General features: G+C 47.2%; 1 protein-coding gene across 1 annotated transcript; it reads right to left on the bottom strand.

The window, feature by feature from the left end:
* Positions 1–4,516: 4,516 nt before the first annotated feature.
* SNRPD3 (small nuclear ribonucleoprotein D3 polypeptide) lies at positions 4,517–15,207 on the bottom strand. The gene is made up of 4 exons (XM_081253107.1): positions 15,060–15,207; positions 13,525–13,668; positions 6,502–6,694; positions 4,517–4,750 (listed from the first exon to the last, which is right to left on the bottom strand). The coding sequence occupies exons 2-4, from the start codon at positions 13,648–13,650 to the stop codon at positions 4,689–4,691; spliced, it is 381 nt and encodes a 126-aa protein (XP_081109233.1). The 5' UTR covers positions 13,651–13,668; positions 15,060–15,207; the 3' UTR covers positions 4,517–4,688.
* Between the last annotated feature and the right edge of the window lie 12 nt (positions 15,208–15,219).

Genomic DNA, 15,219 nt, shown 5'->3' with positions numbered 1-15,219 from the left:
AGGAGAAAGTAAATCCAGGAGATCCAACATCTGAATAACAGGAATTCCAGAAAGAAAAATCAGAAAACCAAAGGTAGGAAATCATTAACAAGTAATTCAATAAAGTTTCCCAGAAATGAAGGATTAAAGTCCATTCTGAAAAGGTCCAGCAAGAGCCTAGCACAATGCACCAACAGACCTTTGCCAAGGCACGTCAGTGTGAATCTCAGAACACTGGCAACAGAAGGGAGAGAGTCAGATACCAAGGTCAGCACTCAGAACGGTCTCAGACTTCTCCATGGCAACACAAGATGCTAGATGAAAAATTAACGATGCCTTCAAAATTCTAAAGGAAAACGAACTCCAATCTAGAATTTCATACTCAATCGAGTATGAGAACAAGCCACTTTCAGACATGCAACGTCTCTCAAAAAATTACTTCCCATGCACCCCTTCCACAGCAGGTCTCTACTGGATGAGGTAATAAATCATAAGAGGAAGAGGTTACACAAACAACAGGAGATTCAACAGAGGAAAGCCCACGATAACAGCAATACCTTAGGCACAAAGGAAAGCCAGTCCAGAGTGGGGCCAATCAAGAAGAAACTGATCAAACAGATGATGTATTAATGTCTACAGCGAAGTCTGAGGTTAAACCAGTGACAAGTTGACAGAAAATTAAGCCAATAAGGATGTAAGTGAATCAATTCTAGGAAAAAGTTCTGCAGGAAAGTAATCTAGTCTACCACCTGGCTCAGCTGTGATTTAAATACCCAGCCCTAATAACATAAACACTGAATATGATCTAACCAGAATTATAATATCAGGGAGATGGGCGATGGGGAGTCCATGCATGGTGGGCAGGAGGAAGAAGCTGAAAGATAAATGCCTAAAATGAAACATCAAGGAGTAGCCATACAAACAGGTTTAAATTGAGACATGGAGGCAAATACAAACAACCAGCCAAGAGTTGAAAGGGACTCCCCAGAAGCAGGGGAAATGGGGGAGAGGGTCAGACAGGGCAGGAGGGCTGCTGTTTTTCATAATAAGCCTCTCAGAACTATTTGCTCTTTTAATGTAACTGATTTTTTTCTAAAGTGCAGGATATAAAACTATAAAGCTCTATGTTTTAGGTTAATCTTCTTTATTGTTTTATAAAACTTCCAGGGAATTCCCTGGCAGTTCAGTTTGGGACTCGGCTGCTGAGAGCCCGGGTTCAATCCCTGGTCAGGAAACAGATCCCGCAAGCCATGTGGTGCAGCCAAAAATTAAAATTAAAAAATGTAGCGCTTACATAAAATAACACACTTTAGACCAGGGTCAAAATGTGGCCTTGGATATACCAAATTAGAATCATGAAGCCGCGGCGGCAAGGGCATGGTTTAAAATGCAGATTCCTGGGCTCCAATTCCAGACCAAGTAATAGGCACCTCTAGGATTGGTGCTGTGGAACCTTCACTTCTAACAAGATCTCTAGCTGATGTGGAAACCACTGCTCTAACTCACTATATTACTAATTCAGGAGGCTCAATTAAGAAGCCAATAAATCAATGTCTAAATCAAGGGGAAGGGGGAGGGTATTCCAGACAGGGCACTACGGGTATCATAACTTCTACCTGAAAGAAACCCACTCTGTATGTAACTCAATGTGCATGTTTCTTTTCTTACCAGAAACAAGTTAACTCTTGGTCACATCTAAAACAAATTAACTCCCTTCCACAGTGAGTTCACTGGAAACCACCCCACGTGCAGGAAACCCTCCACTGGAGCAGCACTGCTTGTGGGGCCACTGGCCACACTGCATCCAAACGTATCAGAGGAGCTGGGGGTGGGGGAGCAAGAGACACAACACAGGGGTTGCTCTCGGGGGGAACGGTCCTGTTAGCTGACAGACCCAATGATGCTCAATGTCCTCGAGTTCTTATTACAGGAATGATACAAGGTCTGTCACCACGTGGTTGTGTCATAACCACAAGACAAAGCTTACTAGAAAATCTCTACTTGATACAGATGGCCAACAAACACATGAAAAGATGCTCAACATCACTAATTATTAGAGAAATGCAAATCAAAACCACAATGAGGTTCCACCTCACACTGGTCAGAATGGCCATCATCAAAAAAATCTATAAACAAGAAATACTGGAGAGGTTGTGGAGAAAAGGGAACCCTCTTGCACTGTTGGTGGAAATGTAAATTGATACAGCCACTATGGAGAACAGTATGGAGGTTCCTTAAAAAACTAAAAATAGGGGCTTCCCTGGTGGCGCAGTGGTTGGGAATCTGCCTGCCAACGCAGGGGACACGGGTTCGAGCCCTGGTCCAGGAAGATCCCACATGCTGTGGAGCGACTAAGCCCGTGTGCCACAGCTACTGAGCCTGTGCTCTAGAGCCCGCGAGCCACAACTACTGAAGTCTGCGTGCCTGGAGACCGTGCTCTGCAACAGGAGAAGCCACTGCAAAAAGAAGCCCACACACCGCGACGAAGAGTGGCCCCCGCTCGCAGCAACCAGAGAAAGCCCGCGTGCAGCAACAAAGACCCAACGCAGCCAAAAATAAATAAATTTAATAAATTTAAAAATAAAAAACTAAAAATAGCACTACCATATGACCTAGCAATCCCACTGCTGGGCATATACCCTGAGAAAAACATAATTTAAAAAGATACGGGGCTTCCCTGGTGGCGCAGTGGTTGAGAATCTGCCTGCCGATGCAGGGGACGCGGGTTCGTGTCCCGGTCCCGGAAGATCCCACATGCCGCGGAGCGGCTGGGCCCGTGAGCCATGGCCGCTGAGCCTGCGCGTCCGGAGCCTGTGCTCCACAACGGGAGAGGCCACAACAGTGAGAGGCCCACGTACCGCAAAAAAAAAAAAAAAAAAAAAAAAAGATACATATATCCCAAAGTTCATTGCAGCACTATTTACAATAGCCATGACATGGAAGCAACCTAAATGTCCATCAGCAGATGAATGGATAAAGATGTGGTACATATATACAAGGGAATATTAGCCATAAAAAGGAACGAAACTGGGTCATTTATAGTGATGTGGATGAACCTAGAGTCTGTCATACAGAGTGAAGAAAGAGAAAAAAATATATATCGTTCATTAACACATACATATGGAATCTAGAAAAATGGTACTAATGAACCTATTTGCAGGGCAGGAAAAGAGACGCGGACATTGAGAACAGACTTGTGGACACAGAGGGTGGGACTAATTGAGAGTAGCACTGACATATATACACTCTACCAGGTGTAAAATAGCTAGTTAGTGGGAACCTGCTGTATAGCACAGTGAGCTCAGCTCGGTGCTCTGTGATGACCTAGAGGGGTGGGATGGGGGGGTGGGGGGTGGGAGGGAGGCTCAACAGGGAGGGGATATAGCTGATTCACTTTGTTCTACAGCAGAAACACAACACTGTAAAGCAATTATACTCCAATAAAAATAAAAAATCTCTGCCTGATGTACGTTCTTCCTCTCCCTCCAGTACTCGAACCGTCTGTTCAAGGAGCAACATTCTAAGGGCCGATAATTGATCCCTTTTCCTCAAGTTTTTGCTGTAGCTCATCCTTCATGGAATCCCTGCAAGACCTCACTTCAGTGTCTGACTTCTCCAGGTTGCTTTCCCAATTTCTGTGCTTTTGTCAGCTATTCACTTTGCACACCCTGTGCTCTTTAGTTACCTTCGCTGCATTAAGAGCTGCAGCTGTGCCAGTCCATGCTGAGATGCTCTGATAAACACACAAGAACCTGTCCGCTGAATCACCACAAAACTGCTTATGAAGCCAGTACAGCAGCCACTAGGACTCTCTGAATTACCTTTTCTGTTTTTTTTAAAGTCCTGACACATCAGGATCATTTTTAAAAATTAATTAATTAATTTGGTTTTGGTCGTGTTGGGTCTTCATTGCTGTGCACAGGCTTTCTTTAGTTGCGGCAAGTGGTGGCTTCTCTTGTTGCAGAGCACGGGCTCTAGCTGCGCAGACTTCAGTAGTTGTGGCACACAGACTCTAGGCCGCAGGTTCAGTAGTTGTGGCACACGGGCATAGCTGCTCCGCAGCACGTGGGATCTTTCTGGACCAGGGATGGAACCCGTGTCCCCTGCATTGGGAGGAGGATTCGTAACCACTGTGCCACCAGGGAAGCCCTGAATTACCTTTTAATATTGGGTTACTTTTGCTAAATGCTGAGTCACTGGGGTTTCCAGGCTACAAGGTCACAGTATTAGGTTTTTTTCACAGACCATGACCACGTGTGTTGTGTTGTTCAAGTTGAGCTGATGGTGCGCCCACAAAGGCTGCCTGAACAAAGTGCTGCATGAATGTCCGTGCCGAAGAACGAGGCAATCTGTGCACCCTTGGAGTTGTTCCAAGGGCTTAACCAGCGAGTGGCCTGGAACAGCAGCTTATGCTCTTATCAGTAACTATGCTACTTCAAACTGGAAAAATGCAGGACATCTCACAGGGTGTGAAAGTTTAACCTGCTGCCAAAGCAAACACACACACACACAAAAATACAAAATGAACACACAGTCCTTATGTTCTCAAAAAGAAAAAAACCCACCATATTTATTTAGTTTAACATTTACCCAGATCTAAAGAAAAAGATGTCAAAAGATAACCTAAGACATATACATACGCACGCACCCCCTGACCCAGATAACCTAAAAGAAAAAAATAAAGGCAAAGTTCTGTCCAACAGATAAATTTATCTTCGCTTCTGGAAGATGTTTCCACGTCCCATTCCACGTCCTCTCCCTCTTGCGGCCACTGAAAGAAAGGTGGGGAAGGGAAAGGACAAGGCCAGGTCAGTAAGGACTCATATCACAGAGCAGCCAGAGCCCCAGGACATGGCCCAGGAAGGGGCCTGAAAGGCCACCCGGTACAGCACCATGCTCACCGTGTCACATTTCATGGGGGAAACAGAGACCCTGGGAGGGGCAGGTGCCTGGCATCAGAGCTGGAGAGCCCTGGACTCCTGCCTTCCAGCCCAGCACTGTTCCCCACCAGAGGCAAGGCCTTGTGGCAAAGGTGGTTTGGGGACCCAGTATGGGAACCATAGAAAAGATGACTTCTCAGAGCTGGCCCAGGGTGAGCTAATAAAACATGACAGATCCATTTAATTCACACTGAAAATTCTGAAACAAACAGATGTTAAATGTTAGTATCTATTAAATCTGGGTGAGGGGTTTTATTATTCTTCGAGCTATTCTGCAGGTGTGAAATATTTTGGAATGGGGGGAAAAAACCAAAACCACTCCCCACATAAAGACTGCTGTTCTCTGTGACCCAAAGGTTCTAGGAGACCAGTGGCTTTGAAGAACGGGTGACAATATCCTGACGGCTACTAACTGGAACCTCACCCCTCTCCTCTTACAGAGCCTGGGGCTGGCACAGGCACAGTGGCTCAGGCAGAGGTCAGCGGGCCAAGGCAGACTCACTGCCAAGCGCCTTCTAGTGCACGGCCACTGGGCTCCTCCCTTTGCTAGAGAAGATGGTATCGTTACACAGTGACAACGAGGGCAGCCCTCCTTGAGGAAGCAGAGAGAACAGCAGCTGTAGCACAAAGCTGGAACTTCTGAAAATAGTTCCTTCTCCAGGACAAAGGTCCAGAGCTTTGGTCCCATCTCCCCACAACTATCTCTCTTCCAGGAAGGGCAAGGAGATTCTCTGATCAGTTTTTCTGGAGGGCATTTTAAAGGGTTATTCTACTGCGTCTTTAAACTCAACATAGGTACTGCAGCTAAAGACACTGACAGAGGTGACTTTCCTGCACTGTAAAGCCTTTTACCAATAAATACTAAGACGGTTCCTAGCGACTGCATTTGCTTTCTTAGCTAATCAACATGGCAGAACTTTTCAGGACCCACATACAAAACTCTGGTTGGGCTAACCAAGAAAAGAGGTCAGACAAAGTCACTGGGAAAAGGCTAGTCCCACTTTTGGAAAGTGGTAAAGGACGGACTTATTTTCAAATGTAAGAAGTTTTGAAAATGAAGTCAGCCCCCTTTAATGGGTAAAGATGGCTCAAAACTGCTTACTTCTTATCTGAAAGTGGATCCCCCCCCATTTCCCTTATTTATATTGTGTATCAGTAGACATCCCCAGCCTCAAGAGGAACTATTATCCCATTGCTTTAGGAGTCAGCTAATCAACACCACAGTGCCTCTAGTCAGCAAACTAGACCAGGGCAAGCATCCCCCAGACACCCCAGAATTTCTGAAAACAAAGGGCCTCCTAGAGAGTCATTATAGGAGACTTATCTACTCTTTCATTTAAGTCCCCATCTTCTTTCTAAGGAGCCACTTTGGATTTTGCATAACTCCTGTAAATGGGATCAGGTGAGGCAGACAGAGAAGGCAGGGCACTTGGATTCCCCCAAGACTGCAGGGAAAAGGGGTGGCAATGGGTATGGAGATGGCTCAGGTCAGGTCCACCCCCATGCCCCAGCAATAACAGGGCATTTCTAAAAGGTACACGACACACCCGCATGCCACAACCAGTGCATGAGGAGCACCTACCTTGGGCCTTCAGAATAGCCGCCTTTCCCCGACCGGCCCCCGAGCCTTGGTTTTTATTTTTCATGCTCTTTAACATGGGTGCGTTTTTCAGCATGTCAGGCAAAATCAGAAAGCGGATCTTGCTGCCACGGATGTACACCTGCTCCAGCTGTGCCACTCGGCCATCTCTGTATGTGACTGTGATGTTGGACATCTGGAAGGGAACCACCGGCTCATGAGTAAAGGCCAACAGCACCAGTGGAGAGCAGGGTATGTGAAGACAAGCCTTGGCAAGGAAGGGAGTCCAGAAATGCAGAAACTCACATCACTAAATAAAGCTGGGGGAACTCCAGAGGGCCTATTGTGTGCGCCAGGGACTGTGCTCAGCACTTCAGAGATGGTCCTAACAGTATGAGATTTCCCATTTTTAAAGATAAAAAAACTAAGGCACTTGTCCAAGGTCCAACAGCCAGAAGGCAGGGACTCCTGATTCAAATGCCTGGACTGGCTCCCAAAGCCCCAACTCTGCCATCCTCGCTCTCCCACCAGCACGTGATAAACTAACTGAAATGGCTTAGAATTGCTTGTCCAAACCCTGTGTCCCCTCCCGCATCTGCCCAGTACATGGACCGCAAAAGCACCGTGAGGCTTACGAGCATGCACCAGATGCGGTCCCTGACCTCCCAGGGGACACACTCTAGTAGGTGAGACAGAGCCCCTCTGGCTTGGGTGACAGGGACTGAGAAGTGGGGGTGGCAGTGCCTGCATGAATGGCTCAGAATAAGGACAGGTGTGAGGCGAGAGTTCGCACAAAGGCCAGACAGGACACGGAGCAGAGGAACTGGGACCGAGGGCAGGGCCGTCACCTCAGAGACTGTGGGGCCACGCAAGTCTGTGGACAGAGGCAGGGCAGACAGGGCTAGGGCGGCACTTCGGACAGATGAATGCGTCAACCGTGGGATGGGGGGTGGGGGCTGGACGGGGGCTTAGAGGAGAATCCAGCCGGGATACTGGCTGGGCGTGGGAACGTGACACAAACCTGCCAGTGCCAATCTCAACAGGCACCACGTTTATCAGATAAAGCAGCTTATTTTATCAGCCTTCTGGATGGAAAAGGACTACAATTTATTCAGAATGGGTCAAGCCCACATGGGAGAGAGGTGTGCTGGCTCCCCAGTTTCTGACTGCTTGTTGTCACCTCAGCCTGACTTGCTCTTTTCTTCGAGTGTTAACTGGCCCCTGCGGCCTCTGCATGAGCGCCCAGCGGCAGAAAGATCAAACACGCTCTAAGGCTGCCCTGCAGCTGCCAAGCCGCCTCCCCTCCAGCACATCCTGGTACATCTCACGCCCTCCTCTGTCACTGCCTCCCCAACCCGCTCTGAGAATCCCTGACAGAGGCTGTTACATAAGATCAACAACACTTACACTGAGTGCTTTCACAAACGGCACGTGTCCACCTGGGCTGAAGCAAGAAAGAGCCCAGCATCTCTAGTCCTATTACAGCCTAGGAACCAGGCTGGCCGCTGCTCTCGCGCTCTCTCCACGGCACCAGCAGAGAAATGGCCGTGCCGTGTATCCCTCCGCCGGGTACACAGCTTGTCAACAAGCCCGAGCTGTGCTCGCATTATGAGCTAAAGGCAGCAACTTGTGTGAACTCGGTTTAAATGAAAGTCAGGCAGGAACACCCCGTCCATTCAACTCTCCCAAACAGCCACAATGAAACACAGATGGCATAAGCCAGGTGCCCAACTGCAATGACACTTTGGGGAGAGAAGATCTTAGTACAGACCGTCTCTGTACTCATTACCCACATGTCTAGGGCCGGGACGGAGGGTGCTGGGTGGCCAAGGATAGTCGGTCACAGCATCCCAGCTGTGGGGCACACGGCGAGCAGCCAGCAGATGTTCACCCCCTCCCTGTCCCACCATCCTCATTTTCCTGTCTGGAATCTGACAGTCAGAACTGAGGGCCTGATGCTTTCAGAGGCATGGGATCCAACAGGTTTACTCTAGGCCTCATTTTAGAGACTGTCGCCAAGTTCACAGACTTGGGAGTCAGACACTTGGATTTAGATTGGCTCCTTCCATGCTTGGTCACCCTGGGCATCTGGAAGCTTGTCCTCAGAGATGTCCTGTGATGACTCAAGGACCTATTGTATGTAAAACCCCAGCATAGTACCTGGCACAGAATGTGCATGCAATGAACGGAAACTTCTGGCACTGTTAAGCCACAGCCATTTGGAGACAGGTCCTAGTTTGACAAGTTAAACTAAGACTTCAAAATGCTTAACAGCACCCAGTAGAATTTAGAGTTTGGTTTCTAAATTCTACTCCCAACCTAAAAGAAAGCAAGGCTCCTGAAGAAATGGCTGATTCCAGAGCTGGGTTAGGGAAGGTGAAAGATGAGCCTGTAACAAGCATCTTATACCAGAAGGTAGGGATGTGCTCCCCCAAAATGACCAGGACACACCAAAGGACACAAGAGTCAGCTTGCGAGGCTCCTACTGGTCAAATCTGGGATAACTGGAACATCAAAATAAACAATGACAGCAATGGATTATAACACCCTTAACAAAACATATTAACAGTATGAGTCTATATTGATAGTAAATGAATGGATAAAGGGGGGGTAAGGGAAGGCACTTCCATACAGCAGACCCAATAAATACAGAAAGAATGATGGAGGAAAAACAAAAATTATTCTCTGCAACCGTAATAGTAAAAAGATTCAAGCAAGAATCTTCACGGCAAGCTAAATGGGGCTGAAGAATGGGATAATAATGAGGAACAGAATGCTCACAAGGTATTTACTTAAAGAACCTCCCCACAAAATTCTCATTAGTTACAAAAGGAAAAGGAACATACGGTGGAGAGACCACATAACAACTTAACCAAAAGATCAAGGTTAACATTGCAAACAAGGGGCAAACAGGTGTTTAGGCCTGACTGACCCTCTGAGGAGACAAAAATCACACAATAACAGCCCATAAAAGCATAACCCAAATCTAATTAGGAAGAAGCATCAGAGAAACCCCAAACAAGGGACATTCTAACAAAATAACTGGCCTCTAGTCTTCAAAATCATCAATGGTGTGAAAAACAAACTTGGAGGAACCGTCCCAGACCAAAGAAGCATCAAATGAGTTGACAACTAAACCCAGGAATGAGGCAGAGAGGACTACACGGCCATAAAGGACACACTGTGCACCTGTAGAAACTGGATACACTGCAGGTTAAAGTACTGACTCAATCTTGGAGTTCTTGAATTAATAACTGCACTATGGATACAGTAAGAGGAAATATACACAGATACACACAACATATTATGCAATAAAGGAGTATGATGACTGCAATCCACTCTCGAATAGCTCAGAAGAAACATCTAGGTAGATTTTTCCACAGACCATTACGCCACAGCCAAGAAAACAGTTCAAACAGTCCTGTCACTGACGGGGTGATCATGCCAAAGCCCCCAAAGCATCATTTCTTCAGAATCTATTAACTATCACTTTCCCCCCACCAAAACATCTAGGAATTACATCACTTTAAAAATAATGAAATTCTGGATTTGGCCCTTACTCTCTTTTTAAAAAATAACATTTACTGTGCTTTATGATCACAAGCTTAACACATGATTGTCATTTTAAAGTAAGAAAAATATTTAAAAAAATTTAATCACATATAAGTTCCCACGAAAAAACAACTATTCACTTTGGTCTTCCTCAAAAAGCTTTTTTTGTTTTAAATTTTATTTATTTATTTTTTGGCTGCATTGGGTCTTCGTTGCTGCGTGCGGGCTTTCTCTAGTTGCGGTGAGAGGGGGCTACTCTTCGTTGTGGTGCATGGGCTTCTTATTGCGGTGGCTTCTCTTGCTGCGGAGCATGGGCTCTAGGCACACGGGCTCAGTAGTTGTGGCTCGCAGGCTCTAGAGCACAGGCTCAGTAGTTGTGGCACATGGACTTCGTTGCTCCGGGGCATATGGGATCTTCCTGGACCAGGGCTCGAACCCGTGTCCCCTGCACTGGCAGGCAGATTCCTAACCATTGCACCACCAGGGAAGTCCCCCACACCATTTTTATAATAGAAAATGTTATTAAAGCCCAACATCAAATGGCAAACACTGAACTCAGCTGCCCTCTAGCAAAGAACAAGCAGAGAGAGAGCCAAGAGGACTCTCTCATCCCCAAAGGGCAGACTTACTGAGACTAGGAAGAAAGGAGAACAGCAGGCACCATCGGCCTCCCAGCCCAGGGACACGTGAGTCAACTGTGCTGGGTGCTCACCACAGTGAGCTCAGCTCCGCCACAGCCTGCTAGGGTCTATCCAACGCGCCAGGTTTCGCTATACCCCGTGAGGCCTCGAATCTTGGCATGGGCAGGGTAACAGGCTGAATTGTACACACCCCCCAAATTCATATATTGAAGTCTTAGTCCCCACCAACGTGACTGTATTTCAAGACTGGATCTTTACAGAGGTAACTGGGCCCTAGTCCAATATGACTTATGTCCTTATAAGAAGAGATTATGATACGGACACACGCAGAGGGAAGACCACGTGAAGATAAAGGAAGAAGACAGCCATCTATAAGCCAAGGAGAGAGGCTTGGAATAGATCCCTCCCTCACAGCCCTCAGAAGAACCAACCTTGCAACACCTTGATCTCGAACTTCTAGCCTCCAGAACCCCGAGAATAAATTTCTGTTGTTTAAGCCACCCAGCATGGGACTCTGTTATGGCAGCCCTAGCAGATTAACACAGGTGGAAGGAGGTGGCAGGGCCCCACTATCTGACATGCAACGGCTCGTTTATTCTGCACTACAGTCCTGAGGCTGAGGTGCTATTTTTATCCCTGATTTAGAAAGGAGGGAACAGAGGGTGAGGGAGGTCCAAAGCTCATGACAAGTCACACCAGGTGGCAGGCTGCAATGATTCCAGATCCATCACAGGGTCTGTGTGCTTTATTTCACACTGGCTACCATCAGAGAGAACACCAAGGTCACCCGGTCAGACACCTTACCTTCACGTTACAGATGGGAAGTCTGAAGCTTTGCAAACTCAGAAAGTTATCCAAATAAACAGCTGAATAAACACACGAAGATTCCCTATCCTAGTCTTGCATTCTACTCACCAAACTGAAGCACCTTAAAATGGATGAGGATGCCTTCAGCCAGAGGACTGGACCTATGACAGCCATACCTCACGAAGGCAAAGGAGGCCTGGACCCACCAGACCTGCAGAGAGGCCACCCACCCACCTCTGTGGCATTAACACCGAGGAGAGAAACCTGCGGTCACCATATGTCTATTTCCCCAAACACGAGGGAACCCCCAGCTGGTCAACCTGGCAGGAAGAGGATGCTCAAAGCTACAGAGAAATCACAAATAAACCAATGAACCCTGTGAAACAATAGATACTTAGGACACCTGTCCTGCAATATGACCTTGGGTAAGTCACCTCACCTCTCTGACCTTCAGTTTTCTCACCTAGAAAACATCAACAGGTACCATATGTTGACATTTACAATGTGCAAGGTGCTGAGCTAGTTGCCACACACACACACACACACACACACACACACACACACACACACACACACACTCATCTGATCTTCAGAACAGCCCTGGGGTGGGGGTGTTACCCCAGTGGCAGTCTTGGGAGTGCACTGCTCGGACTGGGATCCACCACAGCATTCACCCTGAAGCCACTCTCTTCTCAAGCTGCCAGCCAATGACTGACCACAGTGGGGGTATAGAGCCAGGCCACCTGTACCCCATGCTAGACTCTTCCAATGAGAAACCTTCCTTTGCCTGGCTGAGACTTCCTCAGAGATACACTACCATCTAAGGCTCTTCCTACTCAACCCTCCTTCCTTTCCCCTCTCCTTTCCCCAGTGTCAGACCAGCACCCCAGACTGAAAGCTCTCCTGCTCCCTCTCCTTTACCCTTTATTGTTAGCTTTCCCAGTCAATCTCTTGCAGAACTAATTCTGTTCTCATTTTACAGATGAGAAAACTGAGGTGATTAACATGCCCAAGGTCAATCAGAATTCAAAGCCACATCTGATTCCAAAGTCCAAGCTCTTAAGGAGAAATTATGTTACACACTTTGTAAAGCGATGCCATACAAATCCATGTGACTGTTAACAAAAGGCAACGCTGTGCCACAGGAAGGGCACCACATCAAGAAGTGGCTCCAACATTCATTAACAGAGTGACGTTCAGTAGATGAGTCCTTTAATCTTATTCTTCCTATCTTTTTTTTTTTAAGGTTTATTATTTATTTATTTTATTTATCTCTGGCTGCGTTGGTTCTTAGTTGCAGCATGTGGGATCTTTTGTTGCGGCTTTTCTCTCTAGTTGTGGCGCGCGGGTTCCAGAGCACATGAAGCTCTGTAGTTTTCAGCACATGGGCTCTAGTTTAGACGTGCGAGCTCAGTAGTTGTAGCGCTCAGGCTTAGTTGCCCCATGGCACGTGGGATCTTAGTTCCCTGACCAGGGATCGAACCCACGTTCCCTGCATTGTAAGGTGGATTCTTTACTATTGGACCACCAGGGAAGTCCCCTATTCTTCCTATCTTATGGATGATGAAACTATCACCAAACCTGCTTACCTCACAAGGTAGTTGCTATAAATGCAATCAAATGAGATGCCTCCCCCAAGAAAAATGGCAAATAAACACAATATGTGAGCAGAAGATTCTGCTAACTGCAAAGCACTATGCAAACATATGGGGTAACTGAACAGTGGCCCCGAACCCGATGGTTTTCTTGAAGGTAGTGTCACTTTTCTTAATCAGGTCCCCAAAATATGGGAGAAAATGATTATGGGATTGGGAGACACAAAGAACAAAGTTAAATATTCCAAACTTCCGAATGGCTCCTATTTATACTCACATCCCCAGTACCTGTAGCAGTGCCTGGCACACATTAGGCACTCGGTAAATAACTGCTGAATGACAACTTCAAAAAGACCCCCAACCACCATCTTTCTGTCCTCCAAGGCACAGGCTCAAGCCTCCCCTACAGCCTCAAGTGCAAAGCAGGATACCTGGCAGTTCATGTTGTCCTCTGCTTCAATGAGCTTCCCTCGATACACCTCACCAGTGTTCGTCTCACATGTCACGATGTGACCCTCAGCCTCATGTAGGACTTTAATCGGCACGCCAATAGACATCTCGGCAGGAAGAGAGTTCTACAGTGAGAGAGACAACAGTTAGTTCACCTTTCAGAGCCCAAGAAGGCATGTGGCAAACACCACGCCCTCAAGGCCTGAAACTACACAAAACTTAGCAAAGATGCCAAAGGTGCGGGGTTTTTTTTTGTTTTTTTACAGAAAAAAGTAGCTTAACTCCTAGCTTGAAGGACCTATCTGGCAAACACATGCAAGATGTGGGTGGGGAGGAACAGGGAGGCTAGAGGGAAAGCTAATGGAAATGAAAAGTGCCTCCCATCTCCCTCCCACTGTAGATCGCTTACTTTTCATTAAATAACTATGTGTTCCCCAATACTGTGTGTTGGAGAAGAGAAGGTTGGAATGCATATATATTTGTCAACCCTCAGTTGTGGGTAACATCTCTTGGAGAACCTATGACACAGACCTGAGCTGTCCAAGGCAGTAGCCACTGTCTACATGCAGCTACTGAAATTAAACTCAATTAAAATAAAATTAAATTAAAATAGAAAACTCAGTCCTTCAGTCACATTAGCCACGTTTCAAGAGCCCAATGCATTGGGCACTAAGCAGTGCAGATACAGACCAAAAGAGCCAGGCAAGTCGAGAAGAGGCTGTGCATTTAATTCAACCTATTAAGTGCTCTCTGACCCTCCACTTACTTCACCATCAAGGCTAAAGAGAAAATAGCAAAGTGTTCACAAAGTGACAATGTGCTACAAGCAGGAAATGCTTATCTTGGAGGAAAAACATAATCAGGGCAAGAGCCTGACTTGACCTAATTAAAAGGGAAAAGCAGTGGACTTTTTCTGTTCCAAGATGGGCACATCTTGTGTGGTCAAGAGAGGAAAAGGAACAGGAGAGGTTGGGAAAGACAGGCTCCCCTGGTGCGGAGCCTTAGGAGTGTGGATTTTATGCTGAACGCAGTGGGGGAACCACGGCAGTATAGGAATTATCCGATGGAAAGGCATACGCACTTACAAAATGAATCGAACACGATTTAGAAGCAGGGAAACTTGATAAAAACTTGTGTAACAGTGTGGAAAGCATGAGGGGACCAGTGTCTGAAAGGGGGATGGAGGCAGAGATGCAAAGGGCTTTGAAAAGGATCACCCAGGTAGGATTTGGGGGAAGGAGGCAATCAGTTAGAAATGATCTCAAGACCATTACCTGGATGATTCAAAAAACACTGGCCTGGAGAGGTATAGAAACTGAAGAGCATGTACTTTGGGGAAAAGCTAACGAACTCACTCCCAGGCGCTAGTGAGGCGACGCTCATGTTTGGGTGGCCGGGCTTCCCGCTCTTCTCCCTCCCCGAGCCCCGCAAAGCTTCCCGGCAGCGCGTCCTCCTCCAGCCCCCGGCCCCTCGCGGGTACCTCGGCCTACCCTCGCCCGCCCCGGCCTCTCCTCACCGGTTCCGGTCTCCTCTTCCTTTCTGGTACGGAGGTGACTCTTGCGACTGCGAAGGCGTGAAGCGAGCGAATGGCGGATCCCGCTCTCCCAGAATACCACGCGTTCCCAAAATGCCTCGCGCAGGGCCCGCCCCCTTCCTTTTCCTAGTGGCGGGCGAAG

Source organism: Mesoplodon bidens, assembly GCF_964165515.1.
Source record: "Mesoplodon bidens genome assembly, chromosome: 13".
Taxonomy (NCBI): Eukaryota; Metazoa; Chordata; class Mammalia; order Artiodactyla; family Ziphiidae; genus Mesoplodon; species Mesoplodon bidens.
This window is presented reverse-complemented; position numbering and strand designations above follow the sequence as displayed.

What these genes read in the sequence shown, in the direction of transcription:
- SNRPD3 (XM_081253107.1), bottom strand. Translation starts at nt 13,650, where the DNA reads ATGTCTATTGGCGTGCCGATTAAAGTCCTACATGAGGCTGAGGGTCAC. An exon ending in AGGACAACATGAACTGCCAG is followed by an intron (nt 6,695 to 13,524) that starts GTATCCTGCTTT and finishes GTTCCCTTCCAG; the next exon opens with ATGTCCAACATCACAGTCAC. An exon ending in GGCTATTCTGAAGGCCCAAG is followed by an intron (nt 4,751 to 6,501) that starts GTAGGTGCTCCT and finishes CCTTTCTTTCAG; the next exon opens with TGGCCGCAAGAGGGAGAGGA.